At 44.5% G+C, this 15,109-nt stretch overlaps 1 protein-coding gene across 5 annotated transcripts in view; it reads left to right on the top strand.

The window, feature by feature from the left end:
* Nucleotides 1-15,109, top strand: part of LOC112228572 (active breakpoint cluster region-related protein) — a 260,234-nt gene that overhangs the window by 232,603 nt on the left and 12,522 nt on the right. Inside the window, exon 1 of one of the 5 annotated variants that reach the window (XM_042309125.1) lies at nucleotides 4,649-5,244. The exons of the other annotated variants lie outside the window; for them this stretch is intronic. Coding sequence (XP_042165059.1) covers nucleotides 5,044-5,244 — 201 coding nt within the window. The 5' untranslated portion in view covers nucleotides 4,649-5,043. Of the gene's footprint in view, nucleotides 1-4,648; nucleotides 5,245-15,109 lie in introns of those variants that run through there. 5 annotated transcript variants of the gene reach the window in all.

The following is a 15,109-nucleotide window of genomic DNA, read 5'->3' on the forward strand; positions in this document are numbered from 1 at the left end:
TCGGCCGAACTGATAGGTCTGTAGACATAGTGGCTGTGGGAAGAGACTATTTAGATTGGCTTCCAATCAAAAATGTATCTTTTGACCAATGGGTAAAATAACATGTTCACTGTGTAGATAATGCTCAATGAAAATCAATGGTCCAAACCTTATGTCTCTAACATCATCTGATTAAAAGTGATTGTAGTTTTTACCCTTGTAGCATGGCTAGAATAAGGGTGACTAAATCAATGGAGGCCAGAGAAAAAAAAAGCGGTCAAAATTGCATAGGGTCAGCCAGGCTGGATTCTGTGCAAGAATTAAAAGGTTACTTTGAGATTATGGCAATGAGGCCTTTTATCTACTTCCCCAGAGTCAGATGAACTTCGGAAACCATCTTTATGTCTGTGTCCAGTATGTAACAAGTTAGAGGTAGTTTTGCGAGCCAATGCTAATTAGCGTTTGTGCAATGACTGGAAGTCTGAGTATCTGCTAGCATCATAGTAGTTCATCCTACTCTGCGGAAGGAGATAAAAGGCCTCATTGCCAAAATTCCAAAGTATCCCTTTAAGGCTATTGGCTACCTGATAGGCTCACTTTCCCGTTGAATTCCTCGTCTTTCTTCTCGTTTCTGCAGAACATAAAACAGAGGTAAGATGGATATCGATTTTCAGACATGACATGGAGTATTTTCAGGTTTTATTATACACTTTTCATATTAATTGGAAATGTCTTCTTTTTAGAAGATGTCTCACAAAAACAGGTGTATCTGTGAAATGTCAATGGAGTACTGAGAGTATACCAAGCTTTTCATTTTCAATGCATTTTACATTTAATTCAGCTCGTGTCATGCTAATTTAGATTTGTACTTTTTACTCATTTTTCTCCCTAGTTTTGTGATATCCAATTGGTAGTTACAGTCTTGTCCCATCACTGCAACTTCACAATGGGCTCGGGAGGCGAAGGTCAAGTCATGCGTCCTCCAAAACATGACCCGCCAAACTGCGCTTCTTAACATCCGCCCGCTTAACCCAGAAGCCAGCCGCACCAATGTGTCGGTTCAACTGACGACCGAGGTCAGCCTGCAGGCGCCCAGCCCGCCACAAGGAGTTGCTAGAGCGCGATGAGCCAAGAAAAGCCCCCCCCCCCAGCCAAACTCTCTCCTAACCCGGATGATGCTGGGATAATTGTGCGCCACCCTATGGGACTCCCAATCACGGCAGGTTGTGATACAGCCAGGGATCGAACCCGGTTCTGTAGTGGCGCCACTCGGGAGGCCCCAAAACTATTTTATTTTTGTAGTCGGGACCCGCGGTCCTTATTGACCCTGTTCTGGGTCCGGAACTCGGTCCACCAGTGAGATATAAGGGGCCCTACTGTATGTGTCTGTGCAATCAATGCATGTGTTCCTCCTTTCATGGGTGATACTGCATGTTTATCTGCCCCGTTCCCTCTCTGTGCTCCCCTCCCATGACTCACAGTGCTGCGATCTGAAGGTATCAGTCTACCTCAGAGCAGGTAGGGAGTCTGGCCATAGACTAAATCATAGCTACTGTTCAGGAGAGGAGACAGTCTGTCTGAGTGTAATGCAGCCTTCTGACTTTTTCCTTTTCTCCCTCGGATATTAATGGAGAATAGACATGAACCAAGATGGAATATGACAAGCATGGCTTGGACATCCCTTCCCAGATTGATACACCCATTATACAATGTACTATTTCCTACTCCTCTTGGTATTGCTATTTTATTAGGATCCCCATTAGCTGTTGCGAAAGCAGCAACTACTTCCTGGGGTCCAAACAGAACATGAAACATGACATAATACAGAACCTTAATAAACAAGAACAGCTCAAGGACAGAACTACATCCATTTAAAAATGGCACACAGAGCCTACATATCAATACATACACACAATATCTATGTCAAATAGGGGAGAGGTGTTGTACTGTAAGGTGTTACTTTATCTATTTTTAAACCATGTTTGTTGTTCATGAGATGGAAGGGAGTTCCATGCAATAATGACTCTATATAGTACTGGACGTCTTCTTGAATTTGTTCTGGATTTGAGGACTGTGAAAAGATCCCTGGTGGCAAGTCTGGTGGGTGTGTGTGTGTGTGTCAGAGCTGTGTGTAAGTTGACTATGCAAACAATTTGAAATTTAACACAATGTTTCTTATAAAAATAAGAAGTGCTGCATTCAGTCTCTCCTCAACTCTTAGCTAAGAGATACTAGAATGCATAGTATTGATATTAGCCCTCTGATTACAGTGAAGAGCAAAATGTGCTGTTGTGTTCTGGGCCTGCTGCAGTTTTTCTAGGTCTTTCTTTGCAGCACCTGACCACATGGCTGGACAATAATCAGACAAGACAAAACTAGAGGCTGCAGAACTTGCTTTTTGGACTGATTCACTCTGGTGGTCTCCAGAGAGGGTGGATAGATATGAGTGATTTCCTGATGGATGGCTGAGGGAGGTGGTGTGTAAGGGGTTAACCAGCATAGTGGAACCGCTGGGGGTCAATTAGTCCTGTGTCTGTCCCTGTGGACCTCTGGGCTGGTGAGAGAGTGGGGGTGTGGGGAGGCAGGGGAGAGTGGTTGGAGTACAGCCATGCACACAAGCACACATGGATATGCATGCACGCGGTTGCGAACAGACACGCACACACACACATAATGGACGGAGGACTCAGTGGAGTGTGGAAGCCCACACACACATAATGGACGGAGGACTCAGTGGAGTGTGGAAGCCCACACACACATAATGGACGGAGGACTCAGTGGAGTGTGGAAGCCCACACACACATAATGGACGGAGGACTCAGTGGAGTGTGGAAGCCCACACACACATAATGGACGGAGGACTCAGTGGAGTGTGGAAGCCCACACACACACAATGGACGGAGGACTCAGTGGAGTGTGGAAGCCCACACACACATAATGGACGGAGGACTCAGTGGAGTGTGGAAGCCCACACACACATAATGGACGGAGGACTCAGTGGAGTGTGGAAGCCCACACACACATAATGGACGGAGGACTCAGTGGAGTGTGGAAGCCCACACACACATAATGGACGGAGGACTCAGTGGAGTGTGGAAGCCCACACACACATAATGGACGGAGGACTCAGTGGAGTGTGGAAGCCCACACACACATAATGGACGGAGGACTCAGTGGAGTGTGGAAGCCCACACACACATAATGGACGGAGGACTCAGTGGAGTGTGGAAGCCCACACACACATAATGGACGGAGGAGCCCACACACACACAATGGACGGAGGACTCAGTGGAGTGTGGAAGCCCACACACAATGGACGGAGGACTCAGTGGAGTGTGGAAGCCCACACACACAATGGACGGAGGACTCAGTGGAGTGTGGAAGCCCACACACACACAATGGACGGAGGACTCAGTGGAGTGTGGAAGCCCACACACACACAATGGACGGAGGACTCAGTGGAGTGTGGAAGCCCACACACACACAATGGACGGAGGACTCAGTGGAGTGTGGAAGCCCACACACACATAATGGACGGAGGACTCAGTGGAGTGTGGAAGCCCACACACACTAATGGACGGAGGACTCAGTGGAGTGTGGAAGCCCACACACACATAATGGACGGAGGACTCAGTGGAGTGTGGAAGCCCACACACACATAATGGACGGAGGACTCAGTGGAGTGTGGAAGCCCACACACACATAATGGACGGAGGACTCAGTGGAGTGTGGAAGCCCACACACACATAATGGACGGAGGACTCAGTGGAGTGTGGAAGCCCCCACACACACATAATGGACGGAGGACTCAGTGGAGTGTGGAAGCCCACACACACATAATGGACGGAGGACTCAGTGGAGTGTGGAAGCCCACACACACATAATGGACGGAGGACTCAGTGGAGTGTGGAAGCCCACACACACATAATGGACGGAGGACTCAGTGGAGTGTGGAAGCCCACACACACATAATGGACGGAGGACTCAGTGGAGTGTGGAAGCCCACACACACATAATGGACGGAGGACTCAGTGGAGTGTGGAAGCATGGAGGAGAAGTAATCTAGAGAAAACGCATGGCAACAGACACACAGGACGACAGAGGGAGAAAGAGAAGGACAGAAAGGGGAAAAGAGAAAGTGGGTGAGGAGAGAGCGGGAGCGAGGGGGGTGGAAGGTTTAGAGTACAAAAACGTGCTTCTTGTCACGATACGAGAAGGTGTCCGTGTTTGGTGCTAAAATGATTTAGCCTCTTTTTTTTCCCACCCTTGTTAAATTCTGATTTGTGGAGAGTTTGTTCTTTTGAGGTTCCGTTATATGTTGTGGAAATATGGTTGTTTCTGATGGGATCTAAATCACCCTGTTAGAGGTCGCATCTCCCTCTTCTCTCTTTCCTTCTCTTCTTCACCTTCCTTATTCCTTTTTTACGCACTTCCTCAATTGGTTACCAATTATGGGAAAGGATGAGAGGCATGAAGGCTATGAGGAAAGGCACAGAGCAGGGTTTGTCATCTCTCTCGCTGTCCTTCTCTCTGTTATTTGGAGGTGTGTTCTCACATCTGGAGAAACAGAAATGGGTGTTAACAGCAGCAGCTCATTCACTCCCCCTCCTCCTCCTGCATCACCCTCCCTCTCGGTCTCTCTGCTTCCCTCCTCTTTCTCTCTCTGCTTGTATTACTGGAAATCAGATTGTGAGCTGTGGAGATGCTGGCAGCAGCACAGTGTGGAATTAGCTTGACATCCCAGAGAGGAACCAGTGTGGAATTCTCCGGCTTTAGAAGAATGAAAACCATGTCAGGATCAGGATTCTCTGTTCTCACAGACTGAAGCTGCCTCTCAAACTTTGTGCCTTCCTTATCTGCCTTACCTTCAATTTTCACCTTGTTTTATTCATCTTAGTTTCCAAATGAACATCAACTGAGAGAGACTTTTCTAGTCTCCACATTTAAAAGAGAATCCCAACCTTGGTATTTAGTGTTGATCTTTGACGTGAGGTTTTTCTGGACAGTGGCTACCTTGGGGATTTTGTTCATATTATAACCCCGTGGGCCGACGCCTCAGGTAGGATGACGGAAATCCTGGTGTCAGATGTGAACCTGAACACCGTGTGTGAGCGGCTGGAGCAGCAGTGCTGTGTGGAGGATGACCAGCAGAACAACCAGCAGCAGCTTCAGCAGCCTCAAATCCCCTCCTCAGCCATCAAGAGGCACACCAACACCGGGGCAAAGCTATGGGGTCGTGTACGCAGCAAGCTCCTCAGACAAAAGGTCCCCTTTTTCCTTTTCTTTCTCTTGATCAGCTAAGTCACGGTTGTCCCTCTGTCATTGTGTTCATCTTTTTACTCTCTCTTTCCTGTGTGTGTTTGTTTTCATCCCTTTCTCTCTGTACTTGTATTCACTGTGGTGAAATATACACCTGTAACTGGTACTGCTACTCCAGCTAAAGCCTCCATGCTCTGTGCTGATGTTGTTAGATGACGCTGGTATAGAAATGAAAGATTTAGGTAGAGGAGATCATTTATTTGTATAATGTACTGTTGGTGCGGAACTGCAGTAACTGTCTCATTGCCCTGAGTACTGTGTATGTGTGAGATGCTACAGTAAATTGAATTCACATCCTTGACCATTACTCCCCTACACCCTCCCCCTCCCCACCCCCTTTTCACTTTCTTACCCTCTCATCCTCCTTCCACATCTACCACTCTGATCTTTCCAAGCTCTCTCCTCAGTGTAAAGCCAGTGAAGCTGAATGGTGATATACCTCTGTCTGTGTGGTTGCTGATCTGTTAAGGTAATCAGAGGTGTTTTGGTGTAGCTGAGAGTGTGAGACTGCTCCCTCTGCTGTCCTGTAGAGGAATTACCCTGAGACACTGATCTAAGGCCAGAGTGTTGTTGGTAGAGCTTAATTATGACCCACAATCCTCTCAGCAGGGTACATGGTAACCCGGGGAGAGACTAATTACTGATCCGACAGGTTAATTACTGTCATCTCAATGACACGTTGTGGAGACGCATGGTGCAGTTCACTACTCTTTCAAGTTTGACTGACTCCTCTGTCTGGGGAACACGCACGCACGCAGACCTTAGCTTCAGGTTCTAGGTCAGGACTCATGCGTGAGAGGAAGAAGGTTATTTTTAGTAAATACTGTTTTTATCCCCTGTGCAGATGTGCAGCACATATATTTTACAGAGGCAGTTAATATATGGCAGTTTGATATCAGTATGCTGGTATCCATTAGCCACTATACTGCGTCATACACTGAGTACAAAGCATTAGGATCATTATGCTCTTTCCTTGACAGACTGACCAGGTGAATCCAGGTGAAAGCTATGATCCCTTATTGATGTGACTTGTTAAATCCACTTCAATCAGAATAGATGAAGGGGAGGACAGCACATTTACATTTAATGAAATCATTTCAATAGATTGCGCTTCTCTGGCAAAATGTGGAAGCAATATAATGAACCCTGAGCAGCTTATTATGAATACCAGATCTATAGACAGGTCAATAAAGACCCTCCTGCTGCTGGTGGCTGGAGTTGACAGGTCTATCTCTCTGCTGGTCTCGCCTGACACTGCAGACCTGGATTACAGGCAGAAATCCCCCCCATTGATCTCAGCTGATCCCAGACCTATCCACAGCCCTGGCTGAGTCCTCCCACACTTCAGGCTTGATCTGAGAATCTGGGAGAGAGGACTGTCTTATCTGTTTGGGCTGTTTTGCTTCTTCTATTTAAATGGCATAGACAATTGGTTTGTTCAGTGCTGCACACTCACAATGTTAGTTTCCTATATACACTGATACTCAGTTTACACACAGAGCCATATTGACTCTCTGTACCTCTTTCATAATCACAGTATAATACACACCTTCACACACACATGCCTACTCTCACACTTGCACATATTTTCACACACTTGATCATGTACTTTCATGTTCATCTCTCGTCTCTCTCTCACATATACATCCTCCCATAGAAGCATACTTTCACACAGCTATGTGGTCTCATTCATTCTTGTTAAGTGAGTCTTTGATGGTTGAGTCTGAATAAACGTCAGGTCTATGAATGAACTCTCTCTGGTCCGGATCCAAGCCCGACTGGGTCTGAATTATTCCCCACCATATTCATCCTACAGCAGCACAGAGAATCAGGCATTGAACTGGAGGGATTATAGTATCCCTGACATTTCTGCTATACCACTCTCATGCTGTCAAAGGATGCTAAGACGGAGAGGAAGGAAAGAGAGAGTGGGTGTGGAAGAGGGAGAGGAAGTAAAGAGTGGGTGTGGGAGAGGAAGTAAAGAGTGGGTGTAGAAGAGCGAGAGGAAGGAAAGAGAGGGTGGGTGTAGAAGAGGGAGAGGAAGGAAAGAGAGGGTGGGTGTAGAAGAGGGAGAGGAAGGAAAGAGAGAGTGGGTGTGGGAGAGGAAGGAAAGAGAGAGTGGGTGTGGGAGAGGGAGAGGAAGGAAAGAGAGAGTGGGTGTGGAAGAGGGAGAGGAATAGTATGTATATTGAACCGGACTGCAGTGTGTTTTTGTTGAACAGACTGCAGTGTGTTTTTGTTGAACAGACTGCAGTGTGTTTTTGTTGAACAGACTGTAGTGTGTTTTTGTTGAACAGACTGTAGTGTGTTTTTGTTGAACAGACTGTAGTGTGTTTTTGTTGAACAGACTGTAGTGTGTTTTTGTTGAACAGACTGTAGTGTGTTTTTGTTGAACAGACTGCAGTGTGTGTGTTTGCCATGAAAATAGACATTTAGGCTGAGAGGTCGATGGTAGAAAGGAAGGCGAGACCTGGCTGAGAGAAGGCTGGCTGAGAGAAGGCTGGCTGAGAGAAGGCTGGCTGAGAGAAGGCTGGCTGAGAGAAGGCTGGCTGAGAGAAGGCTGGCTGAGAGAAGGCTGGCTGAGAGGCTGGCTGAAGAAGGCTGGCTGAGAGAAGGCTGGCTGAGGCCAAATCAGATATTATACTCTTTTAACACCATGATCATGATGTTTTCTGTTACATTTGTTCTGAACCCATGTCCTCTCCCATACTGATTTCCATTTTGCCGTGTTATTGTGTTTTACACCTTGGTGGGCGTCAGTTACAGTATCCCTAGAAGTCCCATTAAATAATCATGAAAAGCAACCTCCTTAAAACCAGAACAAAAGCAGTGTTCTGCTGGTTTGGGTATGACAGAAAATGAAGTATAACCATAATTCTCCCCCATCTCCCAATCCCTAAATATATTTCTCAACACATAAAAGGGTGGTGTTCCATTTCAGTATGCTGATTAGTGTAGATGACATGTTACTGTTTCATCACACTTGCCTCTTTAAAGGGCCTTAAAATGCCAGTCATAAATCTGACTGTCACTACAGTGGGGGTCCAGCACTTCACCCCCATCGATCCCCAACCAGACACCCTCAGACTGGCCAATGAGCTCTAGAGGGGTGGAGGGAGGCAAGGGAGCATCCTCAGGCTGGTACCCAGGATGACTTTCTCCTGGCTGGGCTGGGTCAAACCCGCTGCCCCTGGTGGAAGAGTGGGTATTTTTTGGCTAAGTGGGAATATCAGGGTCGTTCTCCCTCTCTCTCACTCTATCCCTCCCTCGATGGGGCGTACATGAATCATCCAATTAGTCTAGGAGTGTTAAACCACTCGACCCTTTGGTATGGCTCATTACAAACCCTCCGTGGTCTGGGTTCATAAGAGTGGTGGGTTGGTTTGGCTAACCAGTGTCTACCAAAAGGATTTTCCAATCGTTCCGAACAGAACCACTATTTTTATAGTAAAGTTCTGTATAGTAAAGTTCTGAACCGGTTCGAACCAAAAAAGTCATGGTTTATATAGTTCCTTTCCATTCATTTTTTTAACACATGAAATCAAGAGGCATTAGAAACCGGTTCTCAAGAATTTAAAATAACGGTTCTGTTCCGGAACACCAGAGAGAACTTTCGTTCCCGGTTCTGTTTCCGCTCCTCGGTTCTGTTCCTTGAACCGGTTCCAACCACTGCTACTGTACCTACACAAAGACTGTTAGCATTCGGCTGGACTAGAGGAATAAAAGGGAAACAAAAGACCCTCTCATACGGTATCAATGGTGTTTCCAAATGCTGTTTATCTACCTGCCTATAAATGACCTATACAAGCACTTTTTTGGATGACCCATATTATCACTGTAAATACTCTAATTACAGCTACATTATGGACTAATAAAACATTCAAACTTTCCATCCAAGACCAAAAGAAGGCCATCAAGGGATTGATAATGTGTTTGATAATGCGATTGGAAACCCCTTCTACATATGATTGAGTTAACAGAAGATAAAACAGATAAGTTGTGGTAACAGCTTATCATTGGAAGTCAGCTGCTTACATGTATTTTATTCTCGGGTTTGACATAAGGAAACCCAAGGACTCAACATACTCTCTTTCTCCCTTTCGCTCTGACTTTCTGTCTCTTTCTCTTCCTCTCTGTCCTTTTTGTCCAGGCTACTGTGAGGCTGGCCTGCATGGGACCACACGCTGTAGTGTACAGAACATTAGTGTCCCTGCTGGTGATTATCAGAGAGGTCACCCTCTCCTGTACTACCTGTAAATCATCAGTGTTAGTTGTGCGTGCTGCAGGCAGGACCATGCTGTTGTGTTAGCCTTGTCTTAAAGCAGATGCCTTTGTTGCATGATGTTTATGAAGTTGGATCTTATACTGTATGCCTGAGACACGTTGCCCTTAGGGGTTGTGATAGGATGCTTGGGCTGGTCCTTGGCCAATCATAGCTCTCTGCCTGCTGAGAAGGCGTGCTGGTTAGGCTCAAACCAGGAAGTCTTGTCAGGAAGCTCATGACAACAGAGTCAAAAGGCCTTACACTTCACTTGTCTATAATGACATCAGCAGCTGTTTACCAAAGCATCATATTATTAAGAAGTAGAGTGATTGTTAACATTTTACATAGCTATGTTATGTATATTCACTCTTATGTTCATCTGCAGCTAAATTTAGACTCAAAATATTGTCAACTCATATTGCTTTATTTTTGTTACAATCATCAGGCCAGTAATATAATCTGTCAGCAGAAGAAAAAAAATGATGTTCTTGTTTGTAGAGGTCTTAATAAACAAAAAAACAACCCCAGGTTGCTGTTTTTAATTAAATGAAACCCACTGCCCATGCAGTTGAGCTAGTTAGTTTCTAATTAAACCGGATGGGAACATTGCTGCTTATTGTTCATTTAAAACAGAACAGTCAGTCACAGAATGAATATTTAAATGTAATCTCCCAGTGAACAGAAAGTGAGAGGTACAAGGAAAGTAGCAAAGCACAAAGGAAATATTAAGAGGAATTAATGAATTTGCCGTATCAAAAGTTCATACTTCATCATAATTAAGTTCTGCTTTAAAAAATCATTCCATGTTAATCTAACAATGGATTAATGAAAGACTTTGGCAAGCGTCTGTGTAATCAGAGTGCACACTTTTCTTCCCTGATGGCATTGTTCACATACTATATTGCCATGTTTTGATAACTTCCAGTGCTTTGAAGATCCACATACATCCTAGAGGTTGTTTTCCTTCCTCAGAACGGGATGCATTTTTTTACATGCGTCATCCATAAACCAATGTCTTTGACCAAAATCTAGATCTGTCATTTTATGTCCTATGTGAGAAGCAGGTACCTGGGTTATGGTGATGGAGACTGGCTGTGTTGTAGATACATTATACCACAGTATCCTCAGGAGGGTTGCGGAGAGTTCAGTAAGAGATGGATTTAGAATAGGAACATCTCCAGAGGGACCTCGGCATCTGTTTTTCAAACTACTTCAACCCTGCCTGTGCTGTGCTCTGTCCCCCGTTGGCAACAGCAGTGGGATCAGTAGAAGACCTTCTCACTATGTACGGTACAGTATGTGTGTGTACTGTGTGTTTTGCCTGCCTTTCTGCACATGTATGTTTGATGTATACTCAGTGGAGGCACCTTAGAACAAGTGTCAGTCACATGTCCACTGGTCTATACCACACTATACATAGAGGAGAGCTGACATCACAGTAACCTGAGTGGCTCTCTTCTCATCCACTGACTTTCCATGTATCAATTCTTTCCCCCTCTCGCTTGTCATATTAACTGTGTGTGTGTGTGTGCTGGTGATGTCTAGCTAGGTCTCTCAACCAGGTGCTCTGTACTAGCTGTGTTGAGATAGGGAGGGACCACTAACTTCCCCAGCTGAGCCCCCCGGTCCACAGCCAGATCACCATGTCCCCAGCCCACTCGAATAGCATTGCAACAGACACACGCACACGCACACCAGGAGAGTCGGCCCTCAGCCTAGGGGTCGCTCAGAGAACAGTGTGTTCCCACAAAACAGAGCATCATGCTGGCTAAAAGGAACACACCTCATTGCTACTCGTCCACTCGAACTCACACTCTCAGAATTCATGTTTTACCTCTTCTGTTTTCCTATATGCAGTATGTTCTGTTCCACATGAAAGCTGATTGTACAGTGTAGTCAGTGTGGATATGCATTGTTACAGTATCATCTGACCTGCATCATGTATTATGATCCTCTCCCCAGTCAGTCACGGTGTTTTAGGCCACATAAAGGAGGCTTTGACCTCTGGATGAGTGACAAGGTCCTAATTTGAACCATTGTTTGGTTTAGGATTTCCTCTATTTGTGATTTACTGATTTTAATATCCCATATCCTTCCACCAACCTGTGTTTCACCAGCCTGTCTTTCTTCTACAAACACAAGCTAAGAATATGTTTCAAGGATTCTCTGGAGAGAGAGGATTTGGCTTTGTGATTCATCTCTTGGATTTGGAATAAAAAATACTTTGAGGACCCGCCCCCTTTCTGTTTTTGTTCATGCTTCACCTCATATAGTCTTCCCTCTGATTGGTTTCACTCAAGACAACTTATTTTTTCCGCATCTCCTGTTGTTTTACTAGCCAGATGGGCATAACCCCAAGTCACGTTGGGGAGATCATTCTTTCCAAAGCAACCTATCTATCTTGCCCCATCTATCCATCCTCTGTGATAGGTTGAGAATATAGTGTAGCACCGTACTGAATCAGTGGCACTTTGGTCTCTCCTCCTTCCCAGGCAAGGAAAGGAAAACTGATAAATTGGGGCAGAAGTTCTTCCTGGAGTTTTGAATAAAGCATCGGAGTATTAGAGGTGAACGGTGGAGTGATTGAGGGGAAATGGGTGCGCTTGACTGTGCTCTGCTCAGGTGCATAAACATTTAAAATAAATATGTTTTATTGTCACATACACCAGATAGGTGCAGTGAAATGTGTTACTTTACAGGGTCAGTCATAGTAGTTAGGCTCTTCGTATTTGTATAACCCAATTTGACAACAACAAAAAAATTGTCTATTGAGAAGTGCGTAGAGCCGTAGACCGTAATTGAGAGAGGGGAGAGGTACTGCATGAAGTTTTTAGGGATTGATTTGGGGGGATTACAGTACAGTAGTGAGGACCCCATAGCCATGATTAGGGCAACCTTGTTAAATGCCCAAACCCTATTGACAACATTTCCCCTAATGGTAATAGGTGTCAGAGTAATTGATTCAAAAACGTTTTTTTTTATTAGGTAATTAGACTCCCTAAATACAAACTTTTATGAGTGCTAGCTTAATGTAAAGTTACGAGAAAGTGAGTGTGTTGGCCTTGCGCTCGCTCAGCAATGAACGATTATGCGGCTTAAGACAGACAAGCACATCATCTAGGAAGGTAGTAATGGTATACACAGGGAGCTGCTGAATCCGTGTATTAAAGGCATTAGCTCCTTGTTGTAGAACTGCTAGTCAGTGGCTGCGGTGTGTGTATCTAACACAGCATGTTCAGTGTAAGCTAGGTGGAAAAGCTGCGACTTATATAGAGTGCCTTCAGAAAGTATTTACACACCTGGTCTTTTTTACATTTAGTTGTTACAAATTGGGATTCAAATGGATATAATTGTATTTTTGTTTAACAATCTACAAAAAATACTCAAAGGTCAAAGTGTAAGAAAAAGACTAGCATTTTCTAAAGATGAATGACAAAAAAAAACAATATAATAGCTTGATTAAGATAAGTATTCAACCCCCTGAGTCGAAACACCTTTGGCAGCGATTACAGCTGTGAGTCTTTTTGGGTAAGTCTCTAAGAGCTTTGCACACCGTGAAATATTTGCTCATTATTCTTTTTTTAATTCTTCAAGCTCTGTCAAGTTGGTTGTTGATCATTGCTAGACAGACATTTGAAAGTCTTGCCATAGATCTTCAAGCTGATTTAAGTAACAACTTTAACTAGGCCACTCAGAAACATCCAATGTCGTCTTGGTAAGCAACTCCAGTGTATATTTGGCCTTGTGTTTTTAGGTTATTGTCCTGCTGAAAGGTGAATTTGTCTTCCAGTGTCTGTTTGAAAGCAGACTGAACCAAGTTTTCCTCTAGGATTTTTCCTGTGCTTTGCTCTATTCCATTTATTTTCTACCTTAACATGATGCAGCCACCACCGTTCTTGAAAATATGAAGAGTGGTACTCAGGGATGTTGTCGGATTTTCCCCAAACATAATGATTTGTTTTAGGAAGGACGCCTGTGTCTTTGTAGTAACTGGGTGTATTGATACCCCATCCAAAGTGTAATTAATAACTTCACCATGCTCAAAGGGATATTCCATGTCTGCTTTTTTTAAAATCTACCAATGGGTGCCCTTCTTCTTGAGGCATTGGAAAACCTCTCTAGTCTTTGTGGTTGAATCTATGCTTGAAATTCGCTACTCAAATTACAAATAATTGTATGTGTGGGGTACAGCGATGGGGTACTCATTCAAAAATCATGTAACCACTATTATTGCACACAGAGTGAGTACAGGCAACTTATTATGTTAATTGTTAGGCATATTTTTACTCCTGACCTTATTTAGGCTTGTCATAACAAAGGGGGTTGAATACTTATTGACTCAAGACATTTCAGCTTTTAATTCATTTGTAAAAATGTCTAAAAACAAAATTCCACTCTGACATTGTGTTGTGTGTAGATCAGTGGCACAAAATCAAAATGTAATCCATTTTAAATTCAGGCGGATGTCTCTGGGGTTTGCTTCTCATCATACATCATGTCGGAGCTCTATTCTCCCAAGGCAGCATGAGAAAACTGCCCAGCTCTGCCTCTGCTACTGAGCAGGCTGAAGCGTGTGAGGCAGTCATTTTCATGGCCACTGCTTACCCCTAGAGACAGCCATACGTAAATGGGAAAAACACAACCCCTGTCCCTGTCTCACTTTCTTAAAGAACACACTGCCCTGTCTCTACCCACAAGCATTTCAGCAGAGCTACAAAGAACTTGGCCTACAACCAGATGACAGTTCAGCTTACAAGAACTAACAGGAACAAGATGAAACTGGGCACTAGCAATATCAATAAAATGGTAGTGAACCGAAAGGGCAGCAGCAGTGGTTCCGTTGTTGTGTGTTAGCCTATATTTGTGATTTACTGATTTGAAAAGGGGGGCTTTCTTGTGTGGTGTATTTTCATCTCAATCAATGTGATTCTTGTTCACATTAGTGAAAGGAGGGAAATGTGATACATTAGTTAGTTAGCCCAGTAGAGGACTGATGGGGTGAATGGACTGTTTCATGATGCATGAAAGAGGAAATATTGTGTATTTTAATGCAGAGATGATCAATGTCATTAGGTAGGGACAGAGCCCTCAGGCTGGCTAGGCTACAGAGGTTCCTCTCAGTCTAAACATACACACACACATTACCCAGCGTGCACCACTGCTCCATCCACACATGGGGCAAAGCCCATTTAACTTTATCAGATGTCAGCATCCTGTAAATTTTATATGGAGGAGAAAAGGAAAACTGCAGTCGAATCTGAAGTTCCCAGGGATGTTTGGTTATTTAAATATAGACAGGCCAGTCTGGGAATTTCCATTGAGGAGGCAAAAGGAAAACGGGGTCTTAGTTTCTCTCCACGTAGCAGCAGTCAGAAAATAGCCCCCCTCCTCCTGCCCATGTTGAAGGGAGAGTCTCGTCTCGGAAAACAAACTGTAACGTGGCCTCTTTGTTCTCTTGGCTGGACTTTAAAGGAGCTCTTCAGAACCTCACCAGAGCATGACGGGAGGGACACATATGGGACAGGTGCTTGAAAGAGAGAGCGAGAG

The sequence above is a fragment of the Oncorhynchus tshawytscha genome, linkage group LG30 (assembly GCF_018296145.1).
Source record: "Oncorhynchus tshawytscha isolate Ot180627B linkage group LG30, Otsh_v2.0, whole genome shotgun sequence".
Lineage (NCBI taxonomy): Eukaryota > Metazoa > Chordata > Actinopteri > Salmoniformes > Salmonidae > Oncorhynchus > Oncorhynchus tshawytscha.